Source organism: Macaca nemestrina, chromosome 3 (assembly GCF_043159975.1).
Source record: "Macaca nemestrina isolate mMacNem1 chromosome 3, mMacNem.hap1, whole genome shotgun sequence".
Lineage (NCBI taxonomy): Eukaryota > Metazoa > Chordata > Mammalia > Primates > Cercopithecidae > Macaca > Macaca nemestrina.
The window spans coordinates 191,208,968-191,234,068 of NC_092127.1; the positions used below are offsets into that span (position 1 = coordinate 191,208,968).

At 50.9% G+C, this 25,101-nt stretch overlaps 1 protein-coding gene across 3 annotated transcripts in view; it reads right to left on the reverse strand.

Annotated features, from left to right (window-relative positions):
- Positions 1 to 6,420: 6,420 nt before the first annotated feature.
- LOC105483813 (polycomb group ring finger 3) overlaps positions 6,421 to 25,101 on the reverse strand; it is a 62,480-nt gene continuing 43,799 nt past the window's right edge. For 2 of the 3 annotated variants that reach the window (XM_071093931.1, XM_071093932.1), the window contains 2 exons: positions 15,599 to 15,736; positions 11,880 to 14,429 (listed from right to left, as the gene is read on the reverse strand). In XM_071093931.1, the coding sequence (XP_070950032.1) occupies positions 14,214 to 14,429; positions 15,599 to 15,736 (354 nt within the window). In that variant the 3' untranslated portion in view covers positions 11,880 to 14,213. The other variant, XM_011744790.3, reaches the window with a different exon arrangement.

The following is a 25,101-nucleotide window of genomic DNA, read 5'->3' on the forward strand; positions in this document are numbered from 1 at the left end:
TAAAAAGTGGAAGAGACCTGACCAGACATGCACCAGCGATGATACAAGGTTGACTACTGGGCACAGGAGAAGAGGCTTGACACCACCGGCCACCAGGAAATGCAGATTCAGCCACCACGCAGGCCACAAGGCACCTGCACCACAGTCGCAGCGCAGGAGAATGCTGGTGGTGCCCCAAGCTGCCAGGGTGTGGACCTGCTGGAAATGGTACACGGCCACATGACCCAGCAATCCCACTCGGGTATTTAGAGAAAGAAAAACATGTCCACATAAAAACCGTACGTAAATGTTTATTGATGCTTTATTCATAATCATTAAAAGCTGAAATTCAAATGCCTTTCACTGGGTGAACTGGTAAACTGTGGCGTATCTATGCAGTGAAATACTACTTTGCAGTGACGATGGGGAGATATTGACACATTCGGCACCATGGGGGTGGGAAGAGGTGAAGGAAGGTTGGGGAAAGGCACCGTGGTAAGGTGTGGCACTAAGGAGATTTGGGGGATGGAACCATTGTGTGTGTGGACTGTGGTGGTGGTCACATGACTCTGTACGTGTGTTAAAACTTCAAACTGAAACAAAAAAGTTAAAACTTTTAATTTAAAATATTAAAACATTTTTTTAAACTGACACGTATTCCTGATTTTGTTTTGTTTTGTTTTGTTTTTTTTGAGATGGAGTTTTGCTCTTGTTGCCCAGGCTGGAGTGTAATGGTGCCATCTCGGCTCACCACAACCTCGGCTTCCTGGTTCAAGCGATTCTCCTGCCTCAGCCTCCTGAGTAGCTGGGATTACAGGCATGTGCCACCACGCCCGGCTAATTTTGTATTTTTTTTTAATAGAGACAGGGTTTCTCCATATTGGTCAGGCTGGTCTCGAACTCCTGACCTCAGGTGATCTGCCTGCCTCGGCCTCCCAAAGTGTTGGGATTACAGGTATGAGCCACTGCCCCCGGCATTCCTGATTTTTAAGAAACTGTAACAGAAGAAAAATTACTTGGCAAATGGTACATATCGAAACCTTCCAACAGTCATGCTTAAGTCAAGATATTTAAAGTATTCCCATTAAAGTCAGAAAAGCACAGTTCTCCTTGCTATCGCTGTCAGTGTTTCTCCAGACATCCCAGCAGGGTGAGAGAACCAAAAAAGAGGGAAGGAGATGAATATCAGAGACAGGGTTTAGTAGTTTGTTGACGATACAATCATCTGCGTGTAAATCCAAGGAAATCCCCTGAAGAACCCTGAGGACCAGCTGAAGAGTTCAGTCCGTGCCGGATCCAGTGGGTTTCTCTACTCCACAATAACCCATCAGAGCGTGAGCCACAAGCCTCCACCTCCCTATGAAAGAATCACAAAACAAGCCGGAAGAGAAGTGTGTAAGGACCGCCTGAGGAAGATGCTAAAAGAGGGTGAGTCGGCAAACATGCCACATCGTGGATGAAGGATGTCAGCTACCCCACAAAGTAAACTGTACATTCATTTAAATCCCAATTAAATTCTGATGAGACTAAATGACACAGGATAAGCTGCCTCTGGAGCTGATCTAACAGAAGAAAAGCCAACATTAAAAGAAAAAAAAAAAAAAGACGGGTGAGGTGGCTCATGTCTGTAATCCCAACACTTTGGGAGGCTGAATTAGGCAAATCATTTGTGGTCAGGAGTGTCTTGTGTGGTCAGCCTGGCCAACATGATGAAACCCTGTCTCTACTAAAAATACAAAAATTAGCTGGGTATGGTGGCAGGCACCTGTAATCCCAGCTACTCGGGAAGCTGAGGCAGAATTCCTTGGGCCTGGGAGGTGGAGGTTGGTGGTGAGCCGAGATTGCGCCACTGCATTCCAGCTTGGGTGACAAAATGGTACCCTGCCCCCCCCACACACATAATAAATAAATAATAAATAAAGAAAGAAAAAGGACGGGCATGGAGGCTCCTGCCATAATCCCAGCACTTTGGGAAACTGAGGTGGGCGGGCAGATTGCTTGAGCTCAGTTTGAGACCAACCTGGGCAACATGGCAAAACCCCATCTCTACAAAAATAAAAAATTAGCTGGGTGTGGTAGTGCCTGTAGTCCCAGCTACTCTGGAGGCTGAGGTGGGAGTATGGCTTGAGCCCAGGAGCCTGAGGTTACCGTGAGCTGTGATTGCACCACTGCACTCCAGCCTGGGTGACAGAGCGAGACCCTGTCTCGAAAAAAAAAAACCACACCATAAAGGGGGTCCTACCAGACCTGAGCAGAGCCATGGGCAACACAGTACAGGAATTAAGCAGGTGAGACGACCAGAGTCCTCACTGGTACCAGAAGATGGCAGCCCAGGAGAAAGCTACCAGTCAGAGGGAGGTCTGCCAGAGATAGCCACATCTCCTCTCAGAGAATGGGGGTGATGAGGCCCTACAGGCCAGTCTGCCCTGCGCTGTGGGGTAGAGGAAGCTGTGGGGCTGGACAACTACAATATTCACAGTTGTGGCACCAGCTGTAGGTGAGAAATGTAAAGGGGAACCCTATCCCCTCAACCTCAGGGGCCCTGGGCGACCAGGGGCTGTCTCCACCTGAGGGGTCCCAGCCTTCCTATAAGGCAGTGTGTATGGTGATGACTGAAGTCTCGGGGTGATCTCCCAGCAAGAGGTCAGGTCTTGGTTGTGTGTCCCAGGGTCTCAGTGAAATCAGCTGCTCCCCTGACCCAAGGCTCCCATGCCTCTTCACAGCAGGCCTACTGTTACCAAGGCCAGACCCTTTCATCTTTCAAAAGACTGACTAAAAATGCTTTAAAGAAGCAACCTTTGGCCGGGCATGCTGGCTGACACCTGTAATCCCAGCACTTTGGGAGGCCGAGGCGGGTGGATCACCAGAGGTCAGGAGTTAGAAACCAGCCCAGCCAACATGGTGAAACCCTGTCTCTACTAAAAATAAAAATTAGCCTGGCGTGGTGGCAGGTGCCTGTAATCCCAGCTACTTGAGAGGCTGAGGCAGGAGAATGGCTTGAACCGAGGAGGCAGAGGTTGCCGTGAGCCAAGATCACACCACTGCCCTCCAGCCTGGGCGACACAGTGAGACTCTGTCTCCCAAAAAAAAAAAAAAAAAAAGAAAAGAAAAAACATAGGAATAAATGTAGAGGTCAAATGCTTGTTTGTCCAACTGCGACAGGAGTGTCATCCCTTGAGCAGGCCACATTCTCCCCACGAATTGGCGCGGGCAGATACTCTGGGGTGGGTGGGGTGGGCCCAGGGCAGCATCTCCTTCCTCACAATTGGAGCATAAGCCACCGAAAAAACAAATGTACTTTGTGTACTTTCGTTGACTGAGGAGTAATGTGGGTAAGAGAAAGGACTCTGCTTATTTATGTATTTAGGACTCTGTGCTGATTTATGTAAGCATAGTTGCATCTCTGTGTAAGCGGAAGACAGCAATATAATTCTTTCTATTAAAGGGGACGTTCAGTGCAGCTACTGCAGAGCACTGTCAGGACACAGGCCTCCCCACCAACGCAGGCCCGGGCCTCCACTGCCCCTCAGGAGGGACTCAGTACATCTCAAGGGAGTTTTATCCTTAAAAACCAGAAGCCACATGGACATCTACCTTGGGTGGATTTGGTGGGCCTCGGGACTTCTAGCAGCAGAAGGCCTTGGCTTCCTGAACACAGATGGTGCGGGTCTCATCGCAGCGAACCCCCTTGTTTTTCTGTTCCTCTGCTGCATTTCAGGGGACACTGTTCAGCCTTCACCCAGTCACAGGTGTACTAACACACATGACTCACAGGATTTTTGCCTTAGGCATACAGAACTGCATGGCAGAAACAAAACCACCAGCTAGCAGAGAGGCCGAGGCCTGGCTCTGCTGTGAGATTGCCAAGGTCCCTGCAGCCCCGAGCTGCTGCAGAACCCACAGGAACTGACTTCCAGAGCTTTTTTCTGGGGTCCTGGTGCAGGGCCCCACCCACCGTTCTCAGGTGGAGCTTGAAGCTCTTAGACCCTAGGCTCCCGTGGCTACCATCACCGGGCTTTGTGGCCAAGTCCCCAAAGTGGGTGGACCCAATTTTGAGGACTTGTGTTTCCCCTACTCCCTGCAGTTGACGCTGACATCGGTGTCTGCTTGTGGTTTCAGTCAATATCTTGACATTTCTTTTTTTTTTTTTTTTTTTTTCTGGAGACGGAGTCTCGCTCTGTCGCCCAGGCTGGAGTGCAGTGGCCGGATCTCGGCTCACTGCAAGCTCCGTCTCCCGGGTTCACGCCATTCTCCTGCCTCAGCCTCCCGAGTAGCTGGGACTACAGGTGCCTGCCACCTCGCCCGGCTAGTTTTTTGTATTTTTTAGTAGAGACGGGGTTTCACTGTGTTAGCCAGGATGGTCTCGATCTCCTGACCTCGTGATCCGCCCGTCTCGGCCTCCCAAAGTGCTGGGATTACAGGCTTGAGCCACCGCGCCCGGCCAATATCTTGACATTTCTTAAGAGGGACTTGCCGAAAATAAGTAAAATATACTTTGAGTCAGTGAAGTCTTTTTTGTTTTTGTTTTTTTTGAGATGGGGTCTCGCTCTGTTGCCCAGGCTGGAGTGCAGTGGTGCAATCTCAGCTCACTCCAACCTCCATCTCCCGAGTTCAAGTGATTCTCCTTCCTCAGCCTCCTGAGAAGCTGGGACTACAGGTGCGTGCCATCAGGCCCGGCTAATTTTTGTATTTTTTTTTTTTTTTTTGAGACGGAGTCTCGCTCTGTCGCCCAGGCTGGAGTGCAGTGGCCGGATCTCAGCTCACTGTAAGCTCCGCCTCCTGGGTTTACGCCATTCTCCTGCCTCAGCCTCCCGAGTAGCTGGGACTACAGGCGCCCGCCACCTCGCCCGGCTAGTTTTTTTTTTTTTTTTTTTGTATTTTTTAGTAGAGACGGGGTTTCACCGGGTTAGCCAGGATGGTCTTGATCTCCTGACCTCATGATCCGCCCGTCTCGGCCTGCCAAAGTGCTGGGATTACAGGCTTGAGCCACCGCGCCTGGCCAATTTTTGTATTTTTAGTAGAGACAGACAGGGTTTCACCATGCTGGCCAGGATGGTCTCGATTTCTTGACCTTGTGATCCACCCGCCTCAGCCTCCAAAGTGCTGAGATTATAGGCATGAGCCACCACACCCGGCCAAGTCTTTTTTTTTTTTTTTTGAGATGGAGTCTCACTTTGTCACCCAGGCTGGAGGGCAGTGGCCGGATCTCAGCTCACACTGCAAGCTCTGCCTCCCAGGTTTACACCATTCTTCTGCCTCAGCCTCCCGAGTAGCTGGGACTACAGGCGCCCACCACCTCACCCGGTTAGTTTTTTGTATTTTTTAGTAGAAACGGGGGTTTCACCGTGTTAGCCAGGATGGTTTCGATCTCCTGACCTTGTGATCCACCCGTCTCGGCCTCACTAAATGCTGGGATTACGGGCTTGAGCCACTGCGCCCGGCCTCTTTTTTTTTTTTTTTTTTTTTTTTTTTTTTAATGAGATGGAGTCTTGCTCTGTAGTTCATGCTGGAGTGCAGTGGGGTGATCTTGGCTCACTGCAACCTCTGCCTCCTGGGTTCCAGTGATTCTCCTGCCTCAGCCTCCTGAGTAGCTAGGGACTACAGGCTCCTGCCACCACGCCCGACTAATTTTTATTTTTAGTAGAGACAGGGTTTCACCATGTCAGCCAGGCTGGTGATCAGACTGCCTTGGCCTCCCACAGTGCTGGGATTACAGGCGTGAGCCACTATGCCCAGCCTAAGTCAGTTAAGTCAGACTGAACCTATTTTTAAAGTTTACTGCTTTAGGTTGTGAGAATGTAATTTTGGCCATATTCTCCTTTCCTTCCATTTCTAGTTTTCTCAGAGTTTCAAAATTGTTGTATATTTCTTAACTTTTAAAAACTGAAGTTTTGGCCATAGTGCTTTTTTGGGGGACGGGCGGCAAATTGTCATAGGGAGACGGAACATTCGTTAGTTGACACACCTATGGGAATCAGTAAGTTCTTTTTTAGCTGTATTTTCCTTGGCGTAATCAGCTCCAAGCTGCAGCGACCTCTTTCTGCAAGGAGACAAACTGAATGAGCTTTACAAAGTTTCTGGCCCAAACTCTGGTAGCAAATGCCGGACCAATTTAAATGAGGGTTGGCAACCAGGGTGACAATTTACAAATGCTGCCCGGAGCAAATCGAGACGTTGGTTAACCTGGGAGTGGGGAGGGCTGGGGTGAGGAAGGGAGCCGTGGGCTGATGTGTGCTTTTTGTGTGGACATATGTGCACATATGTGCAGGCATGTGGTCTGAGCGCACACATATGTAGCATGCATGTGTGTGTGGCCAGTGTGTCTGCGGCCAGGCTACCTGAGTGGTCCATCCAATACCCACGGCATTGTTCATCCCATGAGCAAGTCATCTCTCGTGCTCGTACAAATGATTTATATAATACATTTCCAGCCAGAAACACTTTCACTTAAGCTTTTCTTTTGCTTTTATTACAAGCATATAATATTAATTGGCAAAACACTGAATACAAGCTTCACTATCATAAAATCAAAACATTTAAGCAATATTCCAAAAAAGATTTGACAAAAACTAGCCACCAAGAGTACAAAAATTACACACCAACACAAAGCATAAAAAATGTAAACTTTCAAATTAAACAGTTAAAAACATGTATCTGCGTGATCACCTCCACACCTCGACTGCCTTCGTCTGCCGCACACTGCTGGTAATGGCTGGGTGGCTGCACCATCGTCCCCTAACCCAACATTGCTTTCGTCTGGGAAAATGCGTCTGATAGCCAATTAAGCCATGGGAGTGGACATTTACACGGAGGCTACGCACATCTCAGGGGACGCTCAAACTGCAGTTCGTTCCTCAGACGCACTATTGGATGCGAAGGACACCTGGAGGGTGAGGGAGACCTCGGCGCGTTCCTGCGGGTCCTTGGCCACGTGGCCATCGCCCGCACCCTGTCCCCTGCCTGGCAGGGGACACAATATTTGTACAGATTATGGTATCATTTGAATGATTTTCTAATCTACTTATCTCAATTTATTTATTTAAATGTCAAGGCAGAGAAAGATATTGATCATGTTAAGGTCACGTGATGTGGTGGCGCAGTAATGACTTCCTGAGGAAACAGAGAATTGGATGTTTTGTGATTTAGCTATGTGCACTAAACTTATTTTCCATGTTTTGAGAGCACATTAAACATTCACGTACAATGTGGGAACAGGCTGGCTCATACCCAGAACGTCCAACCCAATGCCACCCTTTGAATCACTGTGAATGCCGTTCTGTTGCCATTCAGAGAAAACAAGCAAGGCTGCAAAGCCCGGGGGTGCAGGCAGCTGCAGTGTTTGGGCCAGGGCAGCTCTGCTCTTGTGGTCTGAGGCCATGTGGCCCCGCCTTGGGGCGGCCTGGCCACAAGCACGTGGGGTCCAAGGCACCAGGACCCAGGCAGGACCGAGGTGGCCCCACAGCGTGGCCCGAGGCATCACTGGCTGACAGGCACTCACACACAACCCCAATGACAGCATTCTCACAATAACAATGAAAAAGGAAAAACCAAAAGCTGAATGTATATATTTTAGAATTCCATCTATGTTCCCTTTCAATTTAGCAGAATAAATGCTACATTACAATTTAAACAGATGTCTAATAAATGTGTGTTGGAACCTATTGCACAAAAGCATAAAAAATGCTCTTCATCCACATAAAACAAAAACATACAAATTAAAAGCTACTCAAAGTAAAAAGAAGCTTGCAAAACATCTCACAATTTCATTTTATATGCCTGTAAATAAAGCTGGACCACTGAAACCAAACAATTGGATGGGAAAATATGATAGAAGGCTTAAAATAGAATAAATAATTTTATAAAGTTAAGTTTTCTTTTTTAACCCCCCAAATCTTAAATTCAATATTATATATTCTATTTGAATTTTCTATTTCCATGAAAACTGCATTGGTGAGACCGTATTCCGGGTAATTAGCCCCACTGCTGTTGAAAACGACGCATAAGGTGATTTAACAGCATTTGTTTTACCAGCATAAATAGTTGTGAAAACTTCTTCACAGTAACTCCATCTGTTTAAAAAAAAACAAAAAACAAAAAAAAAACCATTTAATAGAATCCAATCATTAACCGATCCTGGCTTTCATGCTGGAAAAAATGAAATTCAGCCTTTTTCTGTGAAATGAGAGCTTGACAGAAAGGAAAGAAGGCCGCCCAGAGGCTCCACGGACGGCGGGGCCATTGCACTCCAGCCTCCAACGACTAAGGCTGCAAGGTCAGACGAGAGGCAGAGGCCCCAGGGCCGAGTCCTGTAGTGAAGACTGTCTGCACGATGAACTCCTAGAAAAATAGGGACTTCTGCTGCTGAGGTTTTGTCAGGTTAACGCGGTTACAAAAGCAGGGTCACCACCAGCTGGAGACATCAACACGGGCTCCACTCACCCGTCTCTCTGTGTATTTAAATATATCAGCTTAGCACCATAGCAAAGTCAAGTGATTTCAAAGATAGCTACAAAGTTACAAATATATATTATGACATTATTACAATGATATTCAGTTTAATCTGAACTGTGATTTAATTTTATTTTAATTTGGAGGCTTGTAACTGTTTAATCCTTTCTTATTCCGCCACACAGGAAAATGCCTAAGTTCTAATGTTACACTTAAAACTGCACTGTGATAACACACGGTTGTACAGAATGCTTCAGCAGTATGTATATTTTGAGGTAGACAGGTAATATTTATTCATACACAGCTACTCATAGACCCTTATACAGTGACTCTAGAAAATGATTTGGATGAACAGCAAGCTTAGGTAACTGAGTAACTCAAACCATCCTGGGAGTTGATGGGCTTAAAGAAAGAGGTGAATTTTGACCAATTCCTAACAAAGAACTTGCTTTTGTTTTAAAAGGCCTTACACTGACAATCACTCAAATGGAATTAATATGCATGTTTTCCTCATCCCTCAGATGAGGTCTCTTGAGCTGCTTTTTATCTAAAGGAAGCAGAAGAAAACAGCGAAATTCAAGAAAAAAATGTCCAAGGTGGATGGCTTCCTGGAAAGCCTGAGTGGTGGCCAGGGACCACCTGGGCTCCCAGGGAGCGGAGGGAGGAGGGATTCAGTTCCACAGGAAATAAATGGGAACAGCCTGGCGGAGAAGACAATGACAACTGCAGGACAACACCTCAATTGCTCCAGAAAACAGCCCTTGCTCCTCCTTCTGGCCTTTCCACACTTCCAAGTTACTGTTTTAAAGGAAAAAAAAGTGTGTGTGTGCTGACAGTTTATTCTCTAATGTGACAAAAACATGACCATCCAGGAGGAGAGGGGCTGACACTGCAACCAACTGAGGCTGAAACACAGCTTCAGCTGAAATGCAGCATCTGCAGAGCAGGGGTCATCTTCCCTCCGAGCCCTTCAGCTGCTCACCCTGTCCCTGCAGCTCAGAAAAACACCCTTCCAGTAATGGGCCGAGGAGCACAACAAGCTCCTCCCACCAGCAAAGGGGAAGGGGAGACCTTGGACAGAGGGGGCAGTGAGTGCGTCTGGGCATGAGCCCGAAGCAACCACCAGCAAATCCTCCCCACGGACGCCAGGAGAGCTCTGATCCCAACCACCACCACCTCTCCCTTCAGCAAAAAACGGGGAAAGAAAACGTAGGAAACCAAATGGCGGCACTCAACAATTTGTGCCGTTTTTAATACAAGTGATTTTTAAAAATAAGAATTGTTCTGCAAACCAGCACTGAGTTGGTCACATGGCCTCTGGTCTACCTGCTGAGCGTGTCAGAAACCGCAATGTGGAGTCTGGGGTCCCGTTTCCAGGGCTGGGTGTGTCGGCCCCAGGCGAGTGACAGTTCGAATGAGTCCCAAGTGCCGACCTCACACAATGAAGGGTGAACCAGTCAGGGAGCTGCTGTCGTGTTTCATAAGGTGGGAAATTGAATACAATGGTCAAATCATAATGTTAATGGAAACCTCTTTTGATTTGCTTTTAAATTAATTTTTCATATAACTTCTAAATCTTCAAGAAGCTAAAGGCAACATAAATATTGTCATTCACCATGAAGACATTTTTTCAATAACTTAGGAAGGATTCAATAAAAGTCCAACTATTATTTGAGGCTTATCATGAAACCTAATTCATAAACTAAACTGAAGTGAATTCAGATTTTCAAGACCTGGAAAGCAAGCAGAGGGAGCTCGTGTCAGAAGGTGACTCAGAACCGTGTTGCCTGCGAGAATCACTCTCGCCTTCGAGGCTGAAGCACAGGGTGGGGGGTTGGGGAGAGGACGATCGGCTCTGGGAGACTGTGAAGTGTTTTCATCCTCTGTAAACGTGGTGCTGGTAGTGTCTTGTTGAGTGTGAATTCTCTCTCATACAAAAGTTATAAATATTCTCTATTCAGAAGTCTGGTCCACAAGACACCCAGAGGCAACGTTCTTAAGCGCGGTGGCCGGGAGCACCCAGGGGTGCAAGGGCCCAGTCTGCGGGTGCTGTGCGGCGCCATTCACAGCAAGTCCATCTTGGGTCTGTAGTGCAGCAGGAGCGGCGCCTTCTGGAAGACACAAGAACACAGCGCCTGCTTAGCAGGGGTGGAGGCGAGGAAACAGACTTACTTCATCGGGAAGGGCACTGAGGAATTGCGTCCCGTGAGACACAGTCCACACGGAGGACTACATAGAGACCCTTCTGTTCTGAGCAATGTCAAGATGCCAGTGGGGGAGACAGGCTGGGAAGACATGCGCCCTCTCCCCTGGCCCCAGGTGACCACCTTTACCTGATGTGGCCCTGGCCACCACTCCCTTGCCCCCTTCTCCCTCAAACCCTCTGGCCCAGCCCCAGGCCAGCCTTGGCTCCTTATCCCCCTCCCCAGGCAGCAGCACCAGCTGAGGTGGGAGAATTCCACCACTGGTTTCCTGCTTCAGAGGGGCCCAAAGGCCCCAGGGGACCCTCTGCTCATGGCACTCATGGACTCGGCAGTTTCCCACCGGGGACTGTGCCCCTCAGAGCTCAGCTGGCGCCTTCCAAGCTAGCTCTGGGGTTGATGATTTCAGAAAGACCAGAACTGTGTTTCATAACCATCTCTGTAGCTGAGTCATCACTTTTTTTTTTTTTTGATACGGAGTCTTGATCTGTCGCTCAGGCTGGAGTGCAGTGGCATGATCTCAGCTCACTGCAAGGCGTGCAAGCTCCACCTATCAGGTTCATACCATTCTCCTGCCTCAGCCTCCTGAGTAGCTGGGACTACAGGCGCCGGCCACCATGCCCAACTAATTTTTTGTATTTTTAGTAGAGATGGGATTTCACTATGTTAGCCAGGATGGTCTCAGTCTCCTGACCTTGTGATCTGCCCACCTCAGCCTCCCAAAGTGCTGGGATTACAGGCGTGAGCCACTGTGCCTGGCCAGAGTCATCACTTTTAAGCTTTTAGATAAGAGATGTGGGGCCAGGCGCGGTGGCTCATGCCTGTAATCCCAGCACTTTGGGAGGCTGAGGCAGGCGGATCACGAGGTCAGGAGATCGAGACCATGGTGAAACCCCATCTCTACTAAAAAATACACAAAATTAGCCAGGTGCAGTGGCAGGCACCTGTAGTCCCAGCTACTGGGGAGGCTGAGGCAGGAGAATGGCGTGAACCCGGGAGGCGGAGCTTGCAGTGAAACGAGATCGTGCCACAGCACTCCAGCCTGGGCGACAGAGCAAGGTTCTGTCTCAAAAACAAAAACAAAAAAAAAAAAAAAAAAAAGAGATGCACAGCAAAGTCACTGCCATTCAGAGCAGACTCTGAAAATCAAATCACGCGTCTCACCTTGAATCTCCACCTCGTGACAACAACGAACTTGAGCGTGTGGTCCTTGCCCAGGATCTCCTCGTTGCATAAAATGTCCAGCTGGGGGAGAAGCAGGTTTGATTAGAAGCGGGGAGGTGCTCAATCCATGCTGACATGGCCACCTCGATGCTGGTGTGAAATCTGCAGCCCTTCCCCAATCATGCAAGAATGTGGCTAGAGACGGTGGTGGTGGTTCACGTATTCCTCCATCCCTACCTCACAGCCTAGACACGGGGTGTGGTTCACGTATTCCTTCATTCCTACCTCACAGCCTAGAGACGGGATGTGACTCACGTATTCCTCTGCTCCTACCTCACAGCCTAGAGACGGGATGTGGTTCACGTATTCCTCCATCCTTACCTCACAGCCTAGAGACAGGGTGTGGTTCATGTATTCCTCTGTCCCTACTTCACACCTAAATGGAAATCCAGTGCAACATACAAGCTATGACAGAGCAGGCCTGTGCCAGTTAGGGGGATGACATTTCTGCAGGGGGTGCAGGCGCAGGGACTAGCTCCTTGCGGTTGTGGGCTCCCATTCCACCCCCACCTGGCCTGCAGCTGCCCCGTACCCTTTTTCTCTTGACGCCCAGGCCCCATCACACCCCATCTACCAAACCTGCTGTACTGAGAAATGGGAAGAGGTGGTTTGCAGCCCCATGAGCAGCCCAGACAGCTCCGGAATCGGGTACCCTGGTTCCCCAGGTGGCACAAGCACCTGAGAGGCCCACAGGGCTGATGTGTTTCCCTCCCCATACCACCCAGGCCTGGTCCACACCAGCCCCCTCCCACAGCTGCAGCCTCCAGGGGCACCTCTCCCCACAAGCCTTACCTTGGGTCCAGGCTGTCCCTCCCTCTCACCACAGTGCAAAAAGGCACTGGGCTCCCCAGTCTTTTACAAAAATTAAACAGACTTTTTAAACAACAATTTAAGGTTCACAGCAAAATTGAGAGGAAGGTACAGGGAGTTCCCGTCCCCCTTGGCCACCCCCCAACCAACACCCTGCATGGTAGCACATTAGTCACCACCCAGGAACCTGCATTGACGTCACCTCTAGAGTCCAGAGCTGATGTCAGGTTGCCCTAGTGGCAAAGCCACAGGTGCACATACAGCAGCATTGCTGCCCAGGAGCCCTGTGCCTGTCCACTCCTACCACCCTCCCCAAGCCCCTGCAGCCTCCAGATGGTTCTGCCTTTTCCAGTGCGCCATGCCGCAAAGCTGGAGTCGCACAGCCTGCAGCCTTTTCAGAGGGGCTTCTCTACTTAGTAACAGACACTTGATTTTTCTCCCCCATGCCTGCTCCTGGCCTGACTGCTCGTTTCTTTTCAGTGGTGGATAATATTCCAGTATGGACGCACAACAGTTTATCTACCCACTCATCTACTGAAGGCCATCTTGGTCGCTTCCAAGTTTTGGTAACTATGAAGAAAGCTGCTATCAACATCCGGGTGCAGTTTTTTGTGGGGGCAGGAGATTTCGTTTAAACAACAGGGGGTATGGCTGCTGGAGGGTTTGCCAAGAGTGTGTTTTGTGTTGTCAGCAGCCGCCAAGCTGCTCTCCACAGGGGTTGCAGGTTCCGCTTCCCACAGGAATGAATCTGCGTTCCCCGCATCCCCGGAGTGTGTTGTCAGTGCTTGGGATTATGGCAGTTCTACGAGGTGCGTGTGGTGCCACGTGGTTTTACTTGCATTTCCCTGATGATGTAGACAGTTCTTCAGATTCCTTTCTGGGGAAGACGTGAAGCAGCCCCGTCTGTCTGAGTGGCTGGGTTGCGGGGCTGAGAGGCACGGTCACCGCAGCAACAGCGAAAACCTCACACTCTTCCCTGGAGGAACCAGCCCTGTGCTGGGAAATGGCCGACCTCTTCCCCACGCCCTGCAGCCCCACTGCCCCCGTGGCTTCCCGCTCCACCTCCACATGAAAATCCAAGGACTTCCTCGGCCTGCTCCGTCCCCGGCTACCATCCATCTTTTCTGTTTCGCTACACAGAAAAGCAAACAAAACAACTGAAACTTAGCAAAAAGACTTTCCCCATTTCCTCCTCTCCCTTCCTGCAATGTCCTGACTTTTCTCCATGGGCTCCAGGCAGCCCGTGCTCACTGAGTCTCCCCAACCCCAGTGTGCTGTCTGTATCCCCTGCCAACATGTGGGACACTCAAGGCTGGCACTAGCCCCCCATGATCTGACACAGCCTCTGCTCTGTGTCACCACAGCAGCTACGCCTGTTCCGAGACGCCACACCCCCCCGTCCGCCAACCGAGCAGCCGCAGGCCTGCAGTCATTCCTGACCCCTTCCTTTTCTCTGCATCGCCACCCAAATACATCAGCAACTTATTGTGGCTTTCTCTGAATTAGTCTCCCACGGCTACCATGGAAATTAGCACAATGAGCGTGGTGGCTTCAAACAATAGAAATGTACTCAGTTCCAGAGTCCATAAGAGTCACGCTCCCTCTGCAGGCTCCCAGGGAGAAGCACAGTCCATTCCGTGTTGCTGCCACAGCACGCCACACACTGGGTGATTTATGAAGAACCCAGTTCTTCATAACCCAGAACTTCAGCACAGTTCTGGGAGCTGCGGCATTCAAGGTCACCACGTTGCCACTTGTGAAGGCCTTCTGCTGCGTCCGCACGTTGGGAAAGAAGAGGGAGAACCCATGCTGGCCAGTCCTTTCACAGCAGCATCGATCTGTGCATGGGGCAGGGCCCTCGGTCTGAGTGCCTCCCCCAGGCCCTAACTCCCAGCACTGCCCCGCTGGGGATGGAATTTCCAACATATGAATCTGGGGGATGCCTTTGGACCACAGCAGGGGAGCCTGCCCTGGCTTCCAGCTGCTGGTGGCCCAGGCACTCCCTGGCTCGCCTCAAGGCTGCCTCCCTCCAGCCTCCAATCCGTCCTCTGCTCTGTCCTCACCAGGGCCTCCTGTCCCATCTTGAGTCTTCCTCTGCCTCACTTGTCATGGGATTTAGGCTCCACCCATACATTCCAGGATTATTTCATCTCAAAATCCTTCACTCAATTATATCTACAAAGATCTTTTTCCAAATAAGGTCCCATTTGTAGGCTCTGGGGGTGAGGACATGGCTTATCTTCTGGGGCCCACCGCTGAGCTCACTGCTGCTCCAGAGAGCATCTCAAGTCTGTCCACTTCTCCACCCTGACTGCCCCCACCACAGTCCTCCTCTTCTGCGACTCCTGGTGCCGGCCTCTCCTGTGTCCGTTTCTGCACAGCCTGAGCAATTTTCAAAAACGACACCTCAGACCCATGCTCCTGCCCACAGCCACCAGTGCCTTCTCTCTCCACGAAGAGCTGGACCCTGCTGACGCCTGCATCTCCATGGTGTCACCGCCTTGGGGGCTCACAGGGACCCACACTGGCATGTTCGTGATGCACCCGCTGCCAAGGCCACCTCACGCCAGTATTCCTTCATCTCCTTACGCACCACAGCCTGGAAAGGTCCTCCCTCTCTCCATCCGCCCACGTCTCCCCTTGTGAAATTAAAGCACAGAATTTCTCGTTGCGAGGAAAACCTTTACCCTATTTTAAAACAATCTCATCATCCCCGCCCTAGTTCTCTCTTCCACTCACAGTGGCGTTCCACGTTCCCTGTCTCTGGGCATCCTCCTATCCTGCTCCCTGGTGGAGCAGGGAAAACTGATTTTTTTCTGATTAAAATCTCCAAAGTTGTTAAAAACAAAACGAAACTAAGCAAAGAATCTTAGAAGTGTCACTTTTACAAATAAGAGAGGACTTGTTATGGTTTCTACTTGGGGATCAACTGTTACCTCGTTAAAGGACGAAAGGTTGAGTTTTTTGGCGATGAACTTCTTTAGATGCAAGACGGTCGCCTGGGCGGAGCAGCGGATCCACTTCCGCTTCAGTCCCCGCAGTTTGCTGCTGTTACACTCCAGGCAGATGCTCACCTGCAGGAAAGGACGCTGGTGAGAACACAGCAGACAGGCTCCCCCGGACGGTTCTGGAGGCTTCCTTAGACATATTTCACTAATTCCTCAATCTAGGACTGCTGACCTTTTTAAGATCAGACATCTGCTTTGACTTCAACAGTGCAGAAAAATAATCTTACATACCTTATCTGAAAACCTGTTTATCATCTGCTTGCCATTTTGTGAACTATCACCTCACCCCGTTAATTCTGTGTGTTATTAACATAATATTTGAGAGTTAATTCCAGAGTTATTTATCCATCGCAGGCACTGAGTTCTTGGTCTCCAGCTAAGTCTGTCTGGACAAACACGGGGCAAAGAAGAGTGGGTGGCTCTGTGTCTGCGAATGCACTCAGGGAGACAGCAACGACTGCAGGAAGACAGTAGGGAGAAGGCTTGAGCAGAGCCTCAGGTGGAAGGTCACAGCTGCCTTCCAGGTGACCAGCAGCTTGGCAGGAGACCCGCAGGATAAAAAGTGACGGAAGGGGATTGTGGAGTCCCAGCAGCCACAGGGTCCCAGTGGGTGCGAAAAGGAATCTGCCCAGGACCAGGCTCAGGACGAGTCTTCACCTGAGGGCCTGGCTGCTCGGCCCCCAAGGAAGGGCCTGACAAGGAAGGGCGATGCTCACGGCAAACACTTCTAGAGGTGGAGCCACAACAAACGGCACAGTTAGGCCCTAAAAATGCAGTGGAAGGATGACCAGGGGGTTAACTGAAATATGTATGTCTAAAATTACAAAAGATACAAAAGGGAGGACACCAGGGGTACAGACAGGCAGGTGTTGAAGGTAATCAGACACAATTTCTAAAAATAAAAACACTGACAGAAACTAACACCTCAGTGGATGGCTGAACCACAGATTCATCTCAGCTGAGGAGAGACTGATATCCTAAAAAAAAATCACTGGAGGAAGTTACCCATGAGGAGTAGAGACAAACACACCAATTAAAACAATAAAAGGAAGGCTAAGAGAAAGGGGGGAAGATGGGAGCCCCAGAGAAAAGAACAGAAAGGAAAGGAAGTGTTAAGAAACAGTGACTAAGGATTTCCTACAACAGTGAAGGTCAGATTCTCAGTTTCAGGAAGCAAAATAATCCAAAATAAAAGAAATAAAAAGAAATACACACCCCGACATGGTGCAGTGACTGAGCACAGCCCATTACAGGCCCCCGCAAGAGCCACTAAGAAGAGAAGTGGATTCCGTGCAAAGAGCAAGAGAGAGATCCTTGCTGTAGGGTGAGGATGGAGTGAGGGGCTGCCTGCAAGCATCACAGGAGAGGGGCAGCACGGGGAGAAAGACCTAGAGTTCGGAGGGAGAAGAACACAGGAGAGGAGCCGCGCGGGGAGAAAGACCCGGAGTCCGGAGGCAGAAGAACTCGGGAGAGGAAGAACTCGGGAGAGGGGCAGCGAGGGGAGAGAGACCTGGAGTTTGGCGGAAGAAGTGAGAAGCGGGAGAAAGGGCGTGCCCAGTGAGAGCGGCGGTAGAGGTGCTTGTGCGGGGAGGGGCACAGACTTACGGTAACTTTGGACTTGTTTTTTTTTTTTGGACAGAGTCTCCCTCTGTCGCCAGGCTGGAGTGCAGTGACTCGATCTCAGCTCACTGCAACCTCTGCCTCCTGGGTTCAAGCGATTCTCCTGCCTCAGCCTCCCATAGCTGGGACTACAGGTGCCTGCCACCACGCCTGGCTAATTTTTTCTATTTTAGTAGAGACAGGGTTTCACCATGTTGGCCAGGATGGTCTCGATCTCCTGACCTCGTGATCTGCCCGCCTCGGCTTCCCAAAGTGCTGGGATTACAGGTGTGAGCCACCACGCCCAGCCCACTTTGGACTTTTAAAAATATAAATAGTTTAAACATTTTGTAACCACTAGTAAAACAGAAGTAGAGCTTATACCTTGTAAACTAGGGGAAGAAAGAAAGAGATTAAAGTTAGTAATTCACTTGACAACAGGGAGGAAGAAAGCATAGGAAAAAACTGATGAAAAGAGCAAAATAAAAAAATAAAGCAGGAACCAACTCAGATCCTCCATGGAAAAATCGTGGAATGTATAAGGTAATGTGCCAGCTAAAAAAGTTCCTGATTTTTTTTTTTTTTTTTTTTTTTTTTGAGACGGAGTCTCGCTCTGTCGCCCAGGCTGGAATGCAGTGGCGCAATCTCAGCTCACTGCAACCTCCGCCTCCTGGGTTCACGCCATTCTCCTGCCTCAGCCTCCCGAGTAGCTGGGACTACAGGCGCCCGCCACCTCGCCCGGCTAGTTTTTTGTATTTTTTTTTTAGTAGAGACGGAGTTTCACCGTGTTAGCCAGGATGGTCTCGATCTCCTGACCTCGTGATCCGCCCGTCTCGGCCTCCCAAAGTACTGGGATTACAGGCGTGAGCCACCGCGCCCGGCCAAAAGTTTCTGATTTTTAAAAAAACCTAACTCTATGTTGTAAACAGTGTCACATTTAAGACACTTTAAGAACAGAAATACCACACAAGTATTAACCAACAGAAAGTTGGTATAGCTAGATTAGTATTAGTCAAGCAGACTTTAAGAAACAGAGCTTAGGCCGGGCGCAGTGGCTCAAGCCTGTAATCCCAGCACTTTGGGAGGCTGAGGCGGGCGGATCACAAGGTCAGGAGATCGAGACCATCCTGGCTAACACGGTGAAACCCCGTCTCTACTAAAAACACAAAAAACTAGCCGGACGAGATGGCGGGCGCCTGTAGTCCCAGCTACTTGGGAGGCTGAGCCAGGAGAATGGCGTGAACCCGGGAGGCGGAGCTTGCAGTGAGCCGAGATCGCGCCACTGCACTCCAGCCTGGGGGACAGAGCAAGACCCCGTCTCAAAAAAAAAAAAAAAAAAGAAACAGAGCTTAATGAGGAAGAAGCCCCCTAAAGACAAGAAACATTTCTATACGGGACACAGCTGGTGACAAAAGCGCGCCGACAGAATGGCCATGGTGGGCTTCACGTCTCTGTAAGCAGCGGACGTGCCCTGCCCTCAACAGGCAGCCGCCGTCTCAGGCTCAGGGAACAGGCGCGCCAGGCACGCACGCACAAGTCTGAGGCAGCAGGGTCTGCAGTGTGTGGGGCCCACAGGGCAGCAGGAAGGGGCTGCACTGATGAATGCCGGCCTGCATGCACCTGAGGGAAAACGCAGACACATACAGGCGGGGGCGGGGTCAGGGGTGGGGGGGGATTGTGGAAGGAAAACAAGAAAATGTTTACATTTGCTCAGATTTGCATACATACAGGAGGTAATCACACAGTGGTTCTCTATAGGTCACTACAGACAGTGACACAGATGAGAACAAAATTAAACCTTTTCTATAATATTAATCTTAGGACTAAACCAATGTATTACCTATTTAAATACACTTTAAGTTACAAGCACACTTCTAATTTTTAGGCTTTATTATGGCACAGTTTACACACCTCTTTTATGTATATGATGCAATAATCTTCCATACATTCACAGACTTTCTCGATGATCGCCATGGCAGTCTGGGATGGTTTCCATCACCTCAGAACCCCCCATCAGGCCCTTCTGCAATCTGACCCTGCTGGGGGAGTGGGGTGGGGAGTGAGTGTTTAATGGGGGCAGAGCTTCAGTTTGGGAAGATAAAAAGGCTCTGGAGATGATGGTGGTGGCGGCTGTACAACACTGGGTTTGTACCCAAGGCCACTGAACCACACACCTGAAAATGGTTAAAATGGCATATTTTATGTGCATTTAACACAATTTAGAAAGCTGGTAAAAAAAAAATGAAAATTTAAAAATTATTTTAATAAGAACCAAATTATGCAGCTGGAAAGTAAAGGAATGTTCAACTCTAGAGTTTAGAAAAGAGCCGGGTGCAGTGGCTCACACCTGTAATCCCAGCACCTCAGGAGACTGAGGCGGCTGGATCATTTGAGGTCAGGAGTTCGAGACCAGCTGGGCCAACATAGTGAAATCCCGTCCATAATAAAAATACAAAAATTAGATGGGCATAGTGGCGTGTGCCTGTAATCCCAGCTACTCAGGAGGCGGAGGTGGGAGACTCACTTGAACCAAGGAGGCAGAGGTTGCAGTGAGCCGAGATTGCGCCCCCACACTCCATCCTGGAATATAGAGTAAGACTTCGTCTCAAAAAAAACCCCCAAAAAACAAAAAAAAACAAAGGCTGGGTGTGGTGGCTCATGCCTGTAATCCCCGTATTTTGAGAGGCCAAGGCAGGTGGATCACCTGAGGTTGGGAGTTCAAGACTAGCCTGATCAACACGGAGAAACCCTGTCTCTACTAAAAATACAAAAAATTAGCCGGATGTGGTGGCGTGCGCCTGTAATCCCAGCTACTCTGGAAGGCTGAGACAGGAGAATAGCTTGAATCCGGCAGGCAGAGGTTGCGGTGAGCCGAGATCGTGCCTTGCACTCCAGCCTGGGCAACAAGAATGAAACTCCATCTCAAAAAAAAAAAAAAAAAAAAAAGGACAATTCTGAAGAAGAAAAATGAGGGGGACCTACTCTCCCAGAAGACCACAGCTTAATGGTAAAATAAATCATTGCAATTCAGTTAAGTTCCTTGTTGTTTTGGCACAATGGGAGACAAGAGATCAGCAGAACAGAGCAGAGAGCCCGGGGGGACCTGACAGTGTGGAAACCTGGCAAAGTTGAACCCACCCGTCCATTCTACACACAAGGTCAACTGTAGGGGCTTACAACCCAACTGGGAAAAGCAAACCTTTCAAATATGTTACAAGACAACGTAGAAGAATGTATTTATGACCTTAGAATGGGGAAACATTTTTAAGACACAAAAGAAAATACCGAGAAATTTAATTATGTCAAATTTAAAACTGTGGATGATGGTAGGTTGAAGAAAGCCAACAGCCACAGAAGGAAAGACGATCGCTGCGGTGAGCGCGGGGCGGTGAGGGAAGAGGCAGCCCTGCAGCTCACGTGAGGAAAAGTCAGGCTGCCCAGGACAGAGACGGGCAAAGAACAAGTAAGCAACTCACACGCAGAGGAGCCCAGAGACGTGCGATGAGCCGCTGGACACCCCACACACAGGAGACTGATCAGAAATAACACAGATACCGTGGAACACACCTGCCCAGGGGGACAGGTGCAATGTCTTAGAAGAGTGATGGGCCGGTCACCACCTAAAAGTCTCCAATGTTAGAACAGATGGGAAATTAAGTATAAAAACGTCACAGCGTACCAACACGTGCCACGCACACACTGTGCACACACTGCGCGCTCCGCGACACCACGTGGCCCTGTGTGTACACGGCCGTCACCATCAAGCGGTTACGTTACACAGCTCGAAATGCAACTTTGATTGTAAAGAGGGCACTACAGAAGGACCTGTCGCTTTCTATGCCTACCCATCGGCCTGCCTGAGAACACTGAGCTCCTTATCCACCTGGAAATGAAAAAGAGCCCAAGATCTGGCATCTGCATCTGGGTCACCAGCGATTCCTACAGGCTCTCTCCCTTTTTTTGGGGGGGGGGGGACAGAGTCTTGCTCTGTCGCCCAGGCTGGAGTACAGTGACACGATCTCGGCTCACTGCAAGCTCCGCCTCCCGGGTGCACGCCATTCTCCTGCCTCAGCCTCCCGAGTAGCTGGGACTACAGGCGCCCGCCACCTTGCCCGGCTAATTTTTTTTTTTTTTGTATTTTTAGTGGAGACGGGGCTTCACCGTGTTAGCCAGGATGATCTTGATCTCCTGACCTTGCGATCTGCCCACCTCAGCCTCCCAAAGTGCTGGGATTACAGGCTTGAGCCACCGCGCCCGGCCGCTCCCTCCCTTTTAAATATGCCCCAACCCAGTGCTGCACACGCATTGCCACCTGCCTGGGCCTCCGGCTCCGACTCCTGCCTGGTCTCCGCATGGCCATCCTGGCCACGCAGGCCGCTCACTGCAGAGCAGCTGGCTTTATCTGGGGATAAAGCCACGCCCGGCTGCATCCCACAGCACACCCTGACCTCACATTCCATCTGCCTCATCTCCCTCCTCTGGGTAAACAGCAAGTTCTCACCATGGGCCCCCAAGGTCCCCAACCTCACCTCCAGCCTTGGCTCGTTCACTCTGCCCCGAACTCGCTGCCCATGGCACGTGGGGCAGCTTGGCACCAGTTCCCAGCTCACTGCCCCCTGCCTCACCTCTGCAGTCCAGGAGACGCTCTTTCCACCCTCTGCCCCTTCCACGTCCAGGGGGTCTGGCTTGGATGCATGTGCTCTCTGCTCCCCACCAGCCAACCCTCACCACGCCGGCTGTGAGGTCCCTGCAGGCAGAGCCCACTTCCAGCAGCCGTGCAGCAGGAGCAGGGGTCCGGCTCTCGGGTGCGAAGTCCCAGGAGCCCAAGGGTGTGGACAGGAGCTGGCGGGCCAGGAAGGCAGAACTCAGAGGAGTGAAAACAAACCACATTTCCAACTCCACATACAGGAGCCACTGGAGCCTCTAGAGGGCGGGAGGGGCTCCACACCAGGCCCCCAGCCTGTTCAGGGCACAGGAGCCATTTCCCCTGTTTCTGGTGCTGGGACACCACACCCACCACGTCACAGGCCCAGTAAAGGTTTCCTAACTCCGTACGAGTGAAGACGAGCACAGACCACACCAGCTCCGCAACCCCACTGGGGTCTGTGGGTGCCAGGACCACCAAAGACAGACGCAACTCCTCCCAGGACCCAGAAGGCCCCTGAAGTTCACTGGGCAGCTGCTCGCTCCAAGGGAAGCTGAATGTAGGGTTTGTAGGAGGTCAGAGTCTCACTCTCGTTGCCCAGGCTGGAGTGCAGTGCCTTGAACTCAGCTCACTGCAACCTCTGCCTCTCAGGTTCAAGCGATTCTACTGCCTCAGCCTCCTGAGTAGCTGGGAATACAGGCGCCCATCACCACACCCAGGCTAATTTTTTGTATTTTAGTAGAGATGGGGTTTCACCTTGTTGCCCAGGCTGGTCTCAAACTCCTGAGCTTAGGCAACCTGCCTGCCTCGGCCTCCCAAAGTACTGGGATTACAGGCATGAGCCACCACGCCTGGCCCAGAGTGTTCTTTTTTTTTTCTTCTTTTGAGATGGAGTCTCGCTCTGTCGCCCAGGCTGAAGTGCAGTGGCACAATCTCGGCTCGCTGCAAGCTCCGCCTCCCGGGTTCACGCCATTTCCTGCCTCAGCCTCCGAGTACAGGTGCCCGCCACCATGCCCGGCTAATTTTTTGTATTTTTAGTAGAGACGGGGTTTCACCGTGTTGGCCAGGATGGTCTCGATCTCCTGACCTCATGATCCACCCACCTCGGCCTCCCAAAGTGCTGGGACTACAGGCGTGAGCCACCGCGCCCGGCCAAGAGTCTTCTTAAACATTAAGTTCTAGGCTGGGTACGGTGGCTCAACCTGTGGTTCCTACTCGGGAGGCTGAGGTGGGAGAATCGCTTGAGCCCAGGAGGTCGAGGCTGCAGGGAGCTGAGATTGTGCTACTATACTCCAGCCTAGTCAAGAAAGTGAGATCCTGTCTCAGAAAATTAAAAAAAACTTTAAAGTTCTATTCTAATTTCCTTACCATTTGCTCCGGGGCTTCTCAGCTCTGGGAGAGAAGCTGCCCACGCCCTCTCCTGGGCCACCTGGCAGCTCAGGTGTGTGAGCCATCAGGGCCCAGACGGGCCTCCAGTGAGGGCTGGGATCTGTCTCCCACTATCCAGGTGACTGAGCTAATCTCAAACACAAACCTTTGTGGTTCAACAGAGGACAAAGCCTACTGAAGTGAGACAAAAGAGTTTCATCAGGGACATGTTCAGAAGAGCCCCAGACGGACGGGCACCAGGAGGGGACTGGCAATCCCGAGGCTCTGAAAACGAAGATGGGCGGGGGCTGAGCGTCTGGATCGGACAGAGGCCTGAAGGGGGTGGGAATCTCTGGGGTTGCGCTGACAGGGTCACGGCCACGTGCCGGCCCCTCCTGTCTGCCCAGCCTCAGTCTGGTGGGGAGACCCCGGGGGCCTGGAACCGGAGTAGGAGGCTGCATGCACAGGGGTCAAAGTCCACGTAGAGCCCCTGTACCCCCAAGACTGCACCACACCCCACCCCCAAGTCCTGGTGGACACTCAGGACCCCAGCTCAGGGCAGCAGGCCCGGCCCCCACCTCACTCCTTATCCACAAACCCCACCCTTGGCTGCCCAGTCTCCAGAGGCCTCAGGATGCCCACGCAAAGCCAGGCTCTGGAAGCGGTGGCTGTGGGGGAAGGAGCAGAACAGCTGCAGGCCACACATCCAGGAAACCCGCCGGCTGCTCCCAAAGAAGTCAGGCTCCAGAAAGCAGAGTTCTGGAATTAAACAGACCGATGGCTTACACTTAAAAACAGATGAGAGCGAAGAACAGCTGTGAAGCAAATGAGTCACCTGAGGCTTCCGGCGGTGAAAGGAATGGGGTCACACAGAGAAGGTGGCAGATGCAGGGACTGCAGGAGGCAGAACTGAGAGGAGAAAGAACGACCAGGGACCTCAGGAGGGAACAGCAAGGGCAGCGGAAGAGGTGGCTTCCGCCCATTTCCGAACTCCCAAGGTCAAGTGTGGGAAGCACCATTCACCTGTGCAGGGCGAGCGTCTTCCAGGAGGATCCCCGTCCCCCCTCGTAAAACAGAAAGAACGGCCTCGTCAAGTACTTTGGTTTCGAAGACGTCGTGAGTAAAGAAACCCGACAGGCTTTTGCGTTGCTCAGCGATGACTAAACTTGCCTCCCTCGGGAAGATTCGGAGGAGCCACCGGTCCCAGGAGGCCTGTGCCTTGAGGCTGAGTGCCCACCAGCGGTGGGTGGGGGTGAGGGGGCCTGCGCCCGTTCGATGATGGAGAAGAGGTTGCCTGTGAAGCCAGCATGGCCGGCTGATGCCACCCTGAGCCTCGGCTGCTCCAAGCTGGCTGCTGAACCAACCTAGAGCTGGAGCCCAGCCAGAGGCCAGAGGGGTCGGAGGGGCCAGAGCCTCCAGGCACAGGCACAGCATCCACACCCTCATGCCCTTCGGAGGGGCCACCAGGGGAGGGCACAAGGCTGGGAGCAGAGACATGGGCCTGGGCCTGGGTGGCGGGTGCTTCCCTCATCTGTGTGTTTTTTTTTTTTTTTTAATGCTTAGTATGAAAAGTACATAATTTAATCAGGTCATCCGAATGACTGAGAAGGGTTTAAGAGTTAAGAGAAGAAACGACTGTCACTGGTGTGAGGGGGACAACATAGAGCCCGTGACTGGCAGGAGTTTAGGGGCCACTGTGCTGGGCTCGGAAGTGACATGAGGACGTGGCAAAGCACAAATCCAAACACAGCAGGAAGACACCAGAAACACTCAGAAAACCCACGCAACCTCTGGCTAAGTCTAAATAACCGTAATGTCG